This window comes from Hyaena hyaena, unplaced genomic scaffold (genome assembly GCF_003009895.1).
Source record: "Hyaena hyaena isolate Hyena2069 unplaced genomic scaffold, ASM300989v1 scaffold_1466, whole genome shotgun sequence".
Lineage (NCBI taxonomy): Eukaryota > Metazoa > Chordata > Mammalia > Carnivora > Hyaenidae > Hyaena > Hyaena hyaena.
In genome coordinates, this window is record NW_024082105.1 from 17,732 (window position 1) to 31,529 (window position 13,798).

The window sequence follows — 13,798 nt, forward strand, 5'->3', positions numbered from 1 at the left end:
GCATGCTCCAAGCACTTGTAAGAAGTATATGTATTAAATAATATGTATTATTTAAGTTACTCTCAACAGTTCCTTTAGGAAAACATAATTATATGTTCCATTTTCAAATGAGGAAAATGAATCAAAGATATGCTAAACAATTCATCCACAGTAAGACAATTAATGTGGGAAGGAGGGTGATGTAACAAAGGATGACTGAGGTAACACTGAGAAATAGAGAAACATAAAGTGATAATAAATGTCACTCCACTGTATAGCATTCTAGGGCAGCGACTGAAAAATGGGTTCTGCAGAGAACCAAATGGCAAACACGTTAGTGTCTGTGAGTCTCTGTTGAAACTATTCAACTCAGACATGTGGTGTAAAAACAGCTATGGACAATTTGAAGGCAGAGAGTGAAGGTTGTGTTTCATTAAAACGATCCTTGCAGAACTGGAAATTGGCCTGTCTCAGCCTGGTTTGCAGATGTCCTGCTCCATGGCAACTACTATCGTCATTATGGTTCATAACAGCTATTTTCTGTTTGTTTTATTTTCCCCCAGGGTGTCACAGAGTATTAATAATATCAGAGAAGAAAATATAAAGAGAAAACCATTTTAAGTGTCATATATAGGGTAATGTTTTAAATTGTTATCAAACCATCTCATTATTAAATGTAAAACCCAGTAAAATAATGACTGCAGTCATGTGAAAATAACGACTCCACCTCTGACCCTCCATCTTGATCAAGTCCTCTCCTGGGGCTATATGTCTTGGGCCCCTTGCAGCTTAAGATCAAAGCTTAGACATTCCTGCCAAGGCCAATTTGTGGGGAGCCTTGCTCTGGCCCTCCATATATTTATAAAGCTTATTTACATTGCTTTTTTTAAAAAAACATGTTTTTAACAGCTACATAATATATTGCCTCTTCAAAGGCAAATAATAAGGTGCTCCTATCCCTTGTGTTCATCACTACAGTGTTTCATGGTTGTGTATGTTGAAAAGGCAGCGTGGCTCTGTCTCCTAGATCAGTCCCCATGGGGACATTGCAATCCACTTCTGCACTGCTCTTTTGAGGATTAAATGAAAGAAACTGTATTTTGCGCAGATACTGTTAGAAGGTTAATCCCTCTTTTCATTCACTTTTTCCTGAAAGGGCTCATGTTGTGAACTGCATTCAAGGGTCTTCTCACTTCTGTTTCTGTAAACATGTTAGGGGACAGGTGAGGCCCTGTTGAGACCCAGGCCCAAAGGCTGCTCCCGCGGGGGACTTCGCACAGTCAGGAATCACGATGGAGAGAGTACGGGACCCAAGACCCTGAGTTGCCCCTGAGACGGTCCTGACACTGCTGTGGGAAGAATTCCTCTGCTTTCATAGCATTTCTGACCTTCATAGAACCACCTGATCCTCAGGATGAGAAACAGAGCATGAATGTATCGTCACTATCTCAGGGACTAGAGTTGAAGCTCAGGTGTGGTAATTATATGGTCAAATATCGAAGTTACCGAAACGACCAAAATTTTCTGAATAAGGGTTTAAGCTCAACATTTGACAGTGGACTCTAAGGAGGTGGGAGAGGGGGTTTTGTAATTTCCCACATTACATATGTGGATCCCTGCCTGTTGAAAACTCACAACCAGCCAGCTTCTAATCACAGAATCCAATTCTCAATCATTATTTTTAATTTTATTAGTTTGGGAAGAACCTGTACCTTTTTTGTTTACAGATAAAGGGAGCGTGTATTATCCTTCTTTTGAACCACCTGTCCGTTATTCAGAATTTACAGTTTTCTTGGCAGAACCCTCGAGAGCCTGGTCTTAGCGACACACCCCCACTTTTCTACACCTACAGTCTCTAGGCAAACCCTGTGTTCCCAGTTTGCCAGGCTTGCCTGCCAATCTATATCCAGTAGACTTGAAAATTTAGAAAATAAAACCTTTTCTTTTTATTTGATTCTGACTTTCAAGCTCACTGACTCATGATTATTTGAAAATATGAGCTTGTTCGGGGCACAGATGCCATCCACTTTCCTAGGAGCTATTTCAGATGGTTTTCCCTAAACACGGAAGGGCTTCCGGTGACATGATGGATGTCTTAGAAGCAGACTGGCAGCTACGAATTTCCAAAACCTTATCCTCTAGCACATTGTGATAGTTTACCTATTTCCGGCTGTGAGGTTTTATGTATTCTCCATGTAGTTCACCCATGATATTTTCTAGTAAAGCAAGTTCACGAAACAGAGAAGATAGATGATTTTTTGTAGCCTTTTCAGGTCCACCAGCAGATTGGAATCTGGGACAGATTGTATGTAAAGGGAAGTCTTCCAGACGTGTGGCCACCATGACTCCTTGGCCATGGCTTCATGAGTGACCCTCATACTGTCCTGACCAGGCTCTGCTGGGCTGGGTGGCTGGTCTGAGACAAGGCGTATTTGCTCACAAATGCCAGTGTTATTCCTCTCAAGTCAGCAAACACTAAGAAAATTCTAAGTGGCCCAAGAATGCAGTGAAGTAGCATGGACTATTGGTTTGGAAATATTTCTGTTTCTCTCCACGTATCAATTCCTCCACATATGAAATAGATGTATTTGCAGGAATTTTATGAAGATCACATGAGCTGCTGGACAGTTCTAACCTCCAGCACAATCTGCGACAGCCAGTGGAGCTAGATAGATAGGAAATTAGTACTTTTACATTGGGCTTTTCACAATTACTGAAATTCTCAGTACATCCTAATTCTCTCTGAAAATATCAGCCCATTTCTACATACACAGTCTCCAAATAGGAATGCAGATCAAGAGGAAATTATGTCAACCCAGTCACCCAGGGCAGGGCTAGGGACATCACATTCCCTTTCCTCTTTCCTCTGATAATGAAGTATATAAAGTGCTTCATGAAGTGCCTAGGACATAAGGAGTGCTCAGGAAAAAAATACCTATTATTTCCAATTCTGCTTATCAGAATTGTATTATATTTATTAATTTTCATAAAGAATCGAATTCTTTTTCTTGGTCAAGGAAAGAAAAGCAGTTCAGGAAATCTGTTGACCCATGGGCTACAAATGCTAATTCTACCACTCTCAGAATATAACTGCAGATTTTTGGTAATCACTCTGTAACTTCACCTCAGATGTTAAAAGAATATAAAAACAACAGAACTACAGTAGATAAGAATGATCAGTTTGTGATCGAAACAATTATATGTCCACTTAAGTGGCAAGAAAGTAGAGTGAGGAAGGACAGAAAAGATAGGTCAATTATAACAAAAATGAGAAGCTGGCTTATCTTTCACATTGTGAAAGTGGCAGACAATTCTCTAGTCTCTTTTAACAAGATTTGAGACTGTTTCACTGTTGAACACTTGTTGATTCTATTAAAGGACATCAGGAACACAAACCTGGATTCATCATAATGTTGTTTGCAAAAGCGCTATAATCATTTCTTTATACAGTTATCTCCTTTAGTTATTTATTTTGTTCAACTTAGGTGATGATGACTTACTTAATAACTGACAAATACCTGGGAATCCCTGATTTAACTGAAGGACAAATGCATGACAAATAATCTACGTGCCCCTCTCTGCTAAGTTCATTAACTAGAAAAGCACATCCTGTTCTGCTCGAGGTGGGACCTTGGCGGCTTTATGGAAAGTGAAATGAAAGGAACTGCATAAAACCTCCTGAGTCTTCAACTTGTTTTATTTATTTGAAGGCAAATATAACCTACTCATTTGACTGTCTGCTTGATTTCATTCTTAGGCTCCAACAGATGGACTGTCTACCTTTCCTTACCTTGCCCCGGGCATTATGAGGTGAACCCCCATGGGCTGCATGGATGGTCCTCCGTATTCTCTGGTTGCTGCCTGGAAGCAGTCAGTGGGAGCATCTGCAAGAGGCTGGGAAGTGGGAGCAGAGTGAGCTCAGGGCTCCCTCCCTGAAAGAGGTCTGCATCCTCGCAGGGGCTCACATAGTGCCATCTCCCCCGCGCCTCGAGACAGAGGTTGACGCTGAGGAAAAAAGAGGTGCAAGTGGAAGTGGCCATTGCCTTTTACACCAATGAACCCATTGGAGGACTTTGTGTCTTCTCTCCCACCACCTTCAATCCAAGGGCTTAGAAATCTAGTGCCCAAGGAAAACTCTTTTTGTCGGGGGACATGGTGATGCTTCTTTGAACTTCAACCTCCATTGACCAACATTCAGTGGAAATCAGAGCAAAGATGCCATTAGCGTCCTCTCTAGGGATTGGGGCACAGAGCAGGGGGGAGAATCATGGAGTGTTGATCCTGGGGAGGAAACAGTTTTCACAGAATCCACCCTTTGTGCCCCACAATATACAACCTTGTTCTGTTCCTGGGAGAGAAATCTGTGTCCCCAAAGAGGGGACACACCGAGTCCTGCTTATAAGTCTATCTTCTCAGTCTCCAGGTGAAGAACATGTGAGGCTGATTTTTGAGCAACCTTCCGTGAAAGCTAACAGATCATGTTTTCAGGCAATAAGAGTGTCAAACCACGCTGCTGAAGGAAAGCGTGGTCATGTGCGATGTGTGTGCACGTCTGCTGGGGACCACCTCACTCCTGCGTCAGCGTCTGGACAAAAGTGACATGAAGATTCCAAGGAAGAAACAGCACCGTGTGAATAAGACGGCTGAGAATGTGGGCCACTCTCTGTAGTACTTGGTGTCTGTCCTATGCAGGGGAGAAGACACGCTCCGCCCAAGTACCTACTTGGATTCTCCAGGAATGGACCTGGTCTCTACATAGGCAGATGGAGTCAGTGGGTATCAGAAGAGAAAACAGGATTTTATTTTGTAAAAGAAGCAAATCTTGTTAGAGAAGAGGGGAGAAATGTGATCAAGACAGAGCCTGTTTCAGGTCTTTCTAACCATCAGATTTCACACGTAGTGTCCAAGTGCTCAATAATATGTAAGGCTTTTAATATTCAGTAACATGTAAATGCTTTTTGAATGCATCTTGGGGCGCCTGTGTGGCTCAGTAGGTTACGCATCCGACTTCAGATCTGGTCATGATCTCACAGTTCGTGGATTGGAGCTCTGAGTCAGGCTCTGTGCTGACAGCTAGCTCAGAGCCTGGAGCTGCTTCAGATTCTGTGTCTCCTGCTCTCTCTTACCCTCCCCTTCTTACACTGTCTCTATCTCTCTCAGAATTAAAAAATAAAACATTTAAGACAATACATCTTAATATAAAATTCAAAAGCCATGCAAGTTTGCTATGTGACAAATTAGCGTATAGAAGTGAGAATGTAAAAAGTATCTTGATCCCAATGTTTAGAGTGACCCTTCCTAGTTGTGCCCTTTCCTCTATCCAGGGCGCATCCCAGAGTCCATTTTTGGGTTGAAACATGAAAATCACCCCAAAAAAGAGTCAACATAGAGTTCCAGGTGTGCCTAGAAATGTTTCGAAGTGTGACTTCTAGGGGATGACTTTGAGATAACAGACATGATTTTTTCACAGCACTGGTGGGGGTGACGAGTTGGTATTGGATAATATAACTATGAAAATTGTGATTTTAAGACGTTCTTAGACTTTATTCAGCATTAATGTGATATTATTATGTTGCTTCTATTATTCAAAATCATTATGTCTCACTCACCTCAGGAAGGAAACAAATGATTTGAGCCAAATCATCAGGATATTTTAGCAGCCATCTATGCAAAGGCCCTTACCCATGAGATACTGTGAGCCCATCAGTAACTTTCATTGTGAATCTCACTTCAACAGAGATCGAGCCCCTACTGTACTCAGCTCTGTACACTCCAATAAGATATTTTTAGTATTTTTAAGAATCAGTGTTTTAAACAATCATGCAATTAGATATCGTTACTTAAGTCAGGGCTGGTTGGCCTCTGGCTGGCTGACCTTTCCTCAGTGTGGCCAAAGTGTCCTTGACGAAGCTCGCTTTAGCCAACAGGAGAAGGGCAGCAGGAGGAAATGACCCCAAACATGGACTCGTTTGTCCCTGGGGTAGAGACTGTTTCCTCCATGCACAAGGCCGCTGTCCTCTCTGGCTGTAACTCAAAGGCACAACGGAACCATGTGGAAAACAGATGGACATGGACTTGGGATGACTTCTCATGAGACTGTCTTCCTACTTAGCTCGTTTCTCTCTAACCGAACTGTAATAGGCAGATCTCAGAGTCCCCCTCTGTGGAGCAGGGCCTGAGAAGCTGCAGTAAGAGGAAAGGATGCGGTTGTATTAGGACAATGAGGAGACGAATGAAGGAACATCCCCGACAGAGCACAGGTAAGTTTCTGCCCGCTCCTCCCGCCCCTTCGTGTGCAGGCTCGAGGTCTCAGCCTTGACCCAGGACCTCAGTAGAGGCTGCAGGTGTCGGTTAGGTCTTTCAGAAATCTTCCGCTGCAACATCAGAAGCTCAGCAAGACACAGGAGGAGTTGGTGAATCGAGGGATCAATCTATGTAAGATCATTTATAGTTTCTTTCCATTAATCATTTTTACCAATGCTACTGAGTTATACATAAAAGTTGAATTTTCCATTAAAAATGCATTTAATTCAAGTGAGGTTTCCTCAGAGAGCTTTATCTTCTTCCCCACACAGAGCAGCAGATGTCCCGTTTGGGGCTGGAGGAGCTGTAACGTAGCTTTCCTTTCTTTTCTTTTCTTTTCTTTTCTTTTCTTTTCTTTCCTTTCCTTTCCTTTCCTTTCCTTTCCTTTCTTTCTTTCTTTCTAATTGGCAAGAAGTTCACTAACTTTATAAGATGTGAACATGGTGATCCTATTGGTATAATTTTGCTTTAATACTGAAATCAGTCACATAATTGTAGCATTAAACCACCTCATTTTACAGATGAGAGAACAGAGGTGGGAGAAGCTGGTCCCCAAATCCCATGTGGCGTCACTGTCAAGGAGAAGTGGAAGACAGAAGGCCCGGGGGCTCATCAAAGGCTGACATGACATCCTGCCCTGAGCTCACTTCCCCCACAGCAGAGGGGGCACCAGGCCTGCCGGGGGCTGAGGGAGCTGAGAAGTCAGCCACACTGCAGCCTGGGCATCAGGTCACGGAGTCTCTCTCACTGCACAGTAACCCGCAGTGGGCGGGGCAGCAGCGCAGAGACTCGGGTCAGGAGCAGTTTTCCAGCCTCAGCTGCACCCGTTTTGTGGGGAATCCCTAGAGGGTCTCTCAGCCTTGAAGTTATTTGCACGATATTTGATCCCCCCGTTCCTCATCGGAGATGGTCAGATTCTTAAATCGCCAGTCTGTCCCAGTTGTGTTCAATAGACATAAGTGTAAGTCACAATTTGAGACACAAACTAAAATTTTGTAACAATTGCAATAAAACCAAGTGAAAGAAGCAAGTACTTTTATTTCTAGGACTAGTTTTATTTAGTGAATAATATCCTAAAAGTATTTTAGTATGCAACCAATATAGAAATTATTAAGAACATATTTCATCTTTTTTATCGTCTCCAGAACATGGCTTGTATGCTACACCCACAGCCCATCTCAGCGTGGACTAGCGCACGGCTCCCTTTCAAGTGCTCAGTAGCCACACGTGGCTGGTGCCTGGTGCTGGTGGCTCCTGCACTGAGGGGCTCAGATTCTGCTCCGGATGCTTCAGGAGCTCCGGCCTGGACCATCTTTAGTAAAGTGCCTCCAGACGAGGCAGCTCCCTGGGTCTGTGCCAGCCTGCGAGCAAGGGGCCCCTTTGTGTCCTGTGTTATGTGCTGTGGACCCGTAGAGGGGGCATCCATGAGTGTCCAGGGTACTGTTGGTTGACTCAGGAAACCCCAGAGACCCAGCACCCATGGCAAGTCCAGGACTGGAGTGTCCTGGGAGAGGAGACTTTTTGCTCAGGGACCTGGGCTACACGTAAGGCTGTGCTGTGCTCTCCCAGGCAGCGCAGTAATACACGCCTTCGTCACTCTTCTCCAGCTTCCGCAGCATCAGGTCACAGCTGTTGCTATCCTTGCCTTTCTTGGCATGGACCTTGTCTGCTTTCAAGACATCGTCTCTGATCACATGTGAGTTGGACATTTCCAGTCTGAGGATCCTCTTGGGGGCAGCCCCCTCCTGGTGGAGGTACCAGTGCATGTAGCTGACCGAGGCGCTGGCTGTGCAGGACACGATGGCCGAGCTGCCCCGGTGCCCCACGACCACAGCCGGCTGCTGCTCCATGCTGAGTGCTGCCACGCCACCTGCGAGGGGGACAGCGGTGAGACAGGGCAGGCTGGAGCCTGGGGACACCCTGCTCACCCACACAGGGACGGAGTCAGGACTCACCGGGAAGCAGGAGGGCGCACAGGACGGCGAGGGGACCCAGCATGGCTCTGCTGCCCACCTGGTGGCGAGAAGCCCAGGGTGGCCTCCCCGCTGCGCCCGCTGGAAGGAGACAGGCTGCGTGGCTGGCAGAGGGCAGGTCAGGGTCTGAGCTCTGCTGCCCTGAGGCACCTGCTGGTGAGAGAGACAGAGAGAGAGAGAGAGACGCTGGGGGGTGGGGCCAGAGGGCAGGGACAGTTCTGACCACAAAGGGGGAAAAAGAACCCCCAATGGTCAGGGTGCTGAGAATACGGAAGAGCTTTGTGCAACAGAAACAAGACTAATAATAGCAATCCTTGATTCGACATGGACTATGGAGCCCAGCACGAAGTTGTTTCCGCTCAGAATCACCTCCAAGGCCGCATGCCTGAGGGGACTTAGCTGGGATGTTAGCCGGGTCTGTCTGGGGACAAATCTCAAGCCTCAAATGGCCACTTGGTACTAACAGAGCAATGGGTGCGCACCTGCTTGCAAGGCAGGGACCAGCACGGGGCAGCGGCCCCCCCCGAACGGCCTGCGGGCCCCTGAGCTGGCATCGGAGCGTTTCCCCCAGAGGCGGCCTGGGAAGAGTCAGGGCCCTCACGTAACAGGATAGCTGTGTGGTCGTGGGCAAGATAGTTCTCCGCCTTCTCCTCGTCTGTCCAAGGGACCTCATTAGCTTGCAGGCAGAATAGACAGGAAATGTGGGCGAAGCATGTGGCCTGTCCGTGATGCACAGACTCTGCTCAGGCAATGTTGGGGTTTCTGTTTCACCTAAAACTGGACTGTTTGTGGTCAATGATTTCTGGGGTCCGTATAGTCCAAAGCTATAGGGAACATTACTCTTTTTGAAAATCAGGGGCGTGTGTGTGTGTGTGTTGTGAGTGTGTGTGTGTGAGTGTGAGTGTGAGTGTGTGTGTGTGTGTGTGTGTGTGTGGACAAAGGAAGAAGCCTGCATGTCCCAGGGTCGGTGCAGAGCGGGGGTGGGACAGGACGTCCATTCCCAAGGTCAGATCCGCAGACGGTAAAGGCAGGGACTTGTGAAGGGTCAGCCGAGAGCTGCTTCTGAAATGAAATTTGGAGCCATAAAGGGAGCATCGGCTTCTGATGAAATGAAGGTTCCTTTCCAGCAATGCCACGTGTACCAGGGCCTCCTGGGTACAGTCATGGTAATTACTTATGCTGAGGATAGCCTGACAGCCTGGAGGGAGAGGGCAGTGAGGATGGCCAGGAAGGGGACTTGGCTGGCTGGAGGGTGGGACTTCAGCACCCATGACCAGACCCCGCTCCTGAGCTCCTCCTCCTGGGACACCTAGAAGGCTGACATGCTGAGCTGTAACCAGGATTCAAGGCTCAAGGGTCCCAAAATGCAGGCTTTGAGGTGGTGCTGAGTTGATGAGGTGTTGACTACAATACTCTGCGAAACGAATATTCCAGACCATCATTCAGACCCGCAGCAGGTGTCGAGGGCAGCTGTGCTTCAGTGTTGAGTGGAAGAGACAGTGACAATGGGGGTGGGCATCTGCACGGGAAAACAACAGGTGGAAAGAGTCTCAATATAGAAGGTGAGCCATGTGGGTCGTGAAAAATTGGGTGAAATTTTTTTCTTTCTGCTCTCTCTATTTTCTATTTTTTCACTGATAAAATCTTACTTTAGGGGAGTAAATCCCCAACCTTCTATTCTTTTATGAAAACAAATCTTCTTTCACACTGTGAGCATTCAAAAGTCTGTTTGTCTCTTTACCATTTTTTTTTCAAATACTGCTCAAATTAAAGTCTCGAGAACCTTTGGTCATGACAACTCATTAGCATTTAATGAAGTCTGTATCCCACCTCTGGACAAATATTCTGTTGGTTGTGTCAAATGACAAAAAGAAAACAATTTAGTTTGTAGAGTGTGATGTCCTTTTTTGAAGGAAGAATAATCCAGGGATGGGGGAGCTGACTGCCTCACAAGCAGTGGAACATTGTTCCCTAGGGATTTTTGGCGAGAGGGGGTCTGTAGAGCTTTACAAGCAGCAATGAGTAAACAGGCAGGATTAGGTGAGGGGTCAGGGATTTCCCTACAAGGCTAGCCGGTCACTCAAGGAATAAGGAGAGAGCATTTGGCTCAGGTTGACTGGCCGGGGTCGCATCTCTGATCTTATTTAGAACAGGGGACTCTTTACAGATCCTGGTGTTTCGGGGCCGGCTGGCTGGGCTATACTGTTTCTGGTCAAGCCAGCGTTTACAGGGACAGGAAAGGTACCTGCATTCTGCTTGCTGACTTGGCCCCCTGGGCAGGAGCGGCTCCCTCCCAGGGCCTGGAAATGTATGTCAGCAGATGACAATTGTTTACCTCTCCTCTACTTCTCTTCCTGCTGTGGTGCGTCCCCCTCTTCTCTAAGTGGTGCTACAAGGTCATATTTGCATAATTCCGCATTAGATGGGAAATATTTTGAACAGGACAGAAGTGTATGTAGCCTCATGTAGTGTTTGCAGGGTTCTGATCAGGACCCCGCTGTCTCCGGGAAGAGAGAAATTGGGCGGCACTTGAGGGAGCAGGACTTCCTGACCCCCCAGGTCCTCCCGCGGCTGCATGAATGAAACTGTTCTGATGGCCCCAGACCTCAGCCCCAGGGGAGAGGCGGGTGGGTCACAGCAGGTCTGGACTCGGGCAGACCCTGTGCCGAGGGCCAGGTGCGGAGGCCCGGACCTTCTCTGTGACGTCTGAGAGGCGGCGTGCCCTCCTACCTGGGACAGCTCCCCTCCGACCCGCAGAGTCTGGGCTCCAGTTCAGTTGGCCTGCGTCACTTAGTCACGCGGAATAAACGGGATGCAGACATGAGGTCAACTTTCAGTGAACGGGACAAGCCAGGAAAACCCAAAAGAGGAAAGACGTGGATATATTTTGAGGAGTGGACTGTCCATAACATATTCTTTCTTTTACCTTCAATATACATGCTTATAACACTTTGTGTTGAATGCACATTTTTTCTTATATTTCTCTTTGTTAGGTTAGTACCCCCATTTTTAAAACCAATTCATAAGTACCATCCTCGACATTCACATATTACTGTAGAATCACAGATGCTTAGATACTTCAAGGTGAAAAGCTTCCATTCTAGAAGCCTCAATGATCCTCATTTTTAAAGATGGGAAAGTAGAGAAGGCGGGGGATTCATTCAGTATTAAGGAGCGTGAGAAGCTGAGGCAGGATTAGAACACCCCCTTCCTCCTCTCTACTGTGAGCACCTCTCATTGAGTGGACCTATCATTTTTAATTCAATAACTACATCAGAGCACCCACTGCATGTGAGGCATAAGGCTGACCGCTTTTCAAGGATTATCCTCAGTTTGGTAACCGTGAACATCATACAATTCTGTGAGGAACACATTAGATTTCTCAGTCAACATATGACAAGAGTCCGGGTCGCTGACATCGAATATCTTTAAATAGGTGAACAATTCTGTTAATCATTGAACCGGCCTTATTAGAAGAAATTACGTTAGTTACATTGGTCTACAGTTGATTCTCTTCAAAGGCAAAGGGCTGTGCGTGCGTGCGCGCATACGTAGCAAATAGACTTGACAGGGAATTCCTGTTGCTCTTGAAGTACACAGGCAGCCTCACTTAGGGTTGTCAGGTTTAATGGAAAGGAGTGCAAACTGCAATGCCTTACTTGGACGTAAAGCAGAAAGTTATTTGTCGTTTATCTGAAATTCAGGGAAATGTAAATCAAATCCACAGTCAGATATGGCTTCACACTTGTTGGATGGTTATTACCAAAAAGAGTACAAGTAACAGGTGTCATCACAGAAGCTGCGAAGCGAAGAAGGGCAAGGGCTGTGGCTGAGCTTCCTCTGCTCAGGGGCCACGTGCAAGGGACACGGGGCCTCACAGGAGCAGCTTCGAGAGCAGACTGTCCCAGGCAAGCTCGAGTGTCTGCAGTCCCGGAAAATCCCTGCTGGGACAGATGTGTCATGATTTCCCAATTAAGAATGTACACAACTCTCATCACACTAGAGCGGAAAGCTAATTCTTAAAGCCAGAAACATGGGCTCTGTGTTGACAGCTCAGAGCCTGGAGCTGCTTCAGATTCTGTGTCTCCCTCTCTCTCTGGCCCTCCCCTGCTCATGCTGTCTCTCTCTCCTCTCAGAAAGAAATAAAACAAGCAGCACTCTCAACAATAGCTAAAACATGGAAAGAGCCTAAGTGTCCATCAACTGACATATGGATCAAGAAGATGTGGTTTATCTATACCATGGAATACTACATGGCAATGAGAAAGAATGAAATCTGGCCTGTGTAGCAACATGGATGGACCTTGAGGGTGTTATGCTGAGAGAAATAAGTCAGGCAGAGAAGGACAAATAACATATATTTACACATATAGGAGGATTAGGAGGAACTTAACGGAGGACCATGGGGGAGAAGAAGGGGGGAAATAGTTGGGGAGAGGGAGGGAGACAAACCATGAGAGACTCTTGAATGCTGGGAACAAACTGAGGACTCATGGGTGTGGGGGGGAGGGGGGATGGGCATGGAGGGGGGCACTCGTGGGGATGAGCACTGGGTGTTATATGGAAACCAACTTGACAATAAACTATTTGTAAAAAAAAAAATAAATAAATAAAATGAAAAAAAAAATCCCCAAAACAACATACTGTATATGCTAAAAACATAAAAAAAGAGAAATAAATAAAACATTACAAAAAAAGTCTTAAAGCCAGAAACAACACGAGAGATCTCCACCACCAGAACGTTAAAGAAGCTGTAACTACAACACTGAAAAGGGCGGACTATTGGCACCAGATTTTATTCACGAGCACGAGGTGCCCTGGTGGGGTCAGGGGGAGAAGGAGAGAATGAAAGAATCTTAAACCGCATCCTCTGGGCCTAGTGTTGTTAGTAGTGATTACAGTTTGTTTCTATTTATATTTTAAATTCATGTGGATACGTTACTTAGCAAGATGCCTGTATATGGGGAAATGCAAATATGCAATTTTTAAGGATTAGCAAAACTGTGACGTCTAACTGAATCCTTGTTTCTCTAACTTTCTCCCTGTGCAGATATCCACTGAGAAAAGTGAAAGCCCTGATAACCCACACCTGTGGGCACCGGTAGCGTCTGTGTTGTGGATCAAACACACTTCTTACTACAAGCACCAGGCTCAGGGGAGAAAGGACTGAAAGCAGAAGTCACAGGAGCATAAAGAGCCACCGCGTCCATGCGGCTCCGTGTGAACTCCGTGTCGGGACAGCGGAGTCGACGAGCGCCGGCTCTATCTCAGGGAGTCAGGAGAGCAGGGGTGCGGGGAGCATGGGGAGACGGGGGGGGGGCAGCCAGTCGTGAGACCGCGGATCCAGACACGTGTCACCGCGGGGCACTGCTGCCCTTCTGTTTTTCCTGAGCCCACCGCTGTCCCCTCCTGAGCCCTCTGTCCCCTCGCTGGGCCCAGCTTTCTGTCTCTCACTCCCTGGTGCTGTCTGTCTGTCTGCGTCTTTGTCTTTGCGTCTCCCTGGCCAGCTGGGTCCCCTCCTTGTTTACTTCTCTCTCTCTCTC

General features: G+C 46.5%; 1 gene segment (V, D, J or C); it reads right to left on the minus strand.

Annotated features, from left to right (window-relative positions):
* Positions 1-7,810: 7,810 nt before the first annotated feature.
* On the minus strand, positions 7,811-8,393 carry LOC120225672. The segment is given in 2 exon segments: positions 7,811-8,152; positions 8,238-8,393. Coding segments are annotated over 2 exon segments (375 nt in total).
* Positions 8,394-13,798: the final 5,405 nt, after the last annotated feature.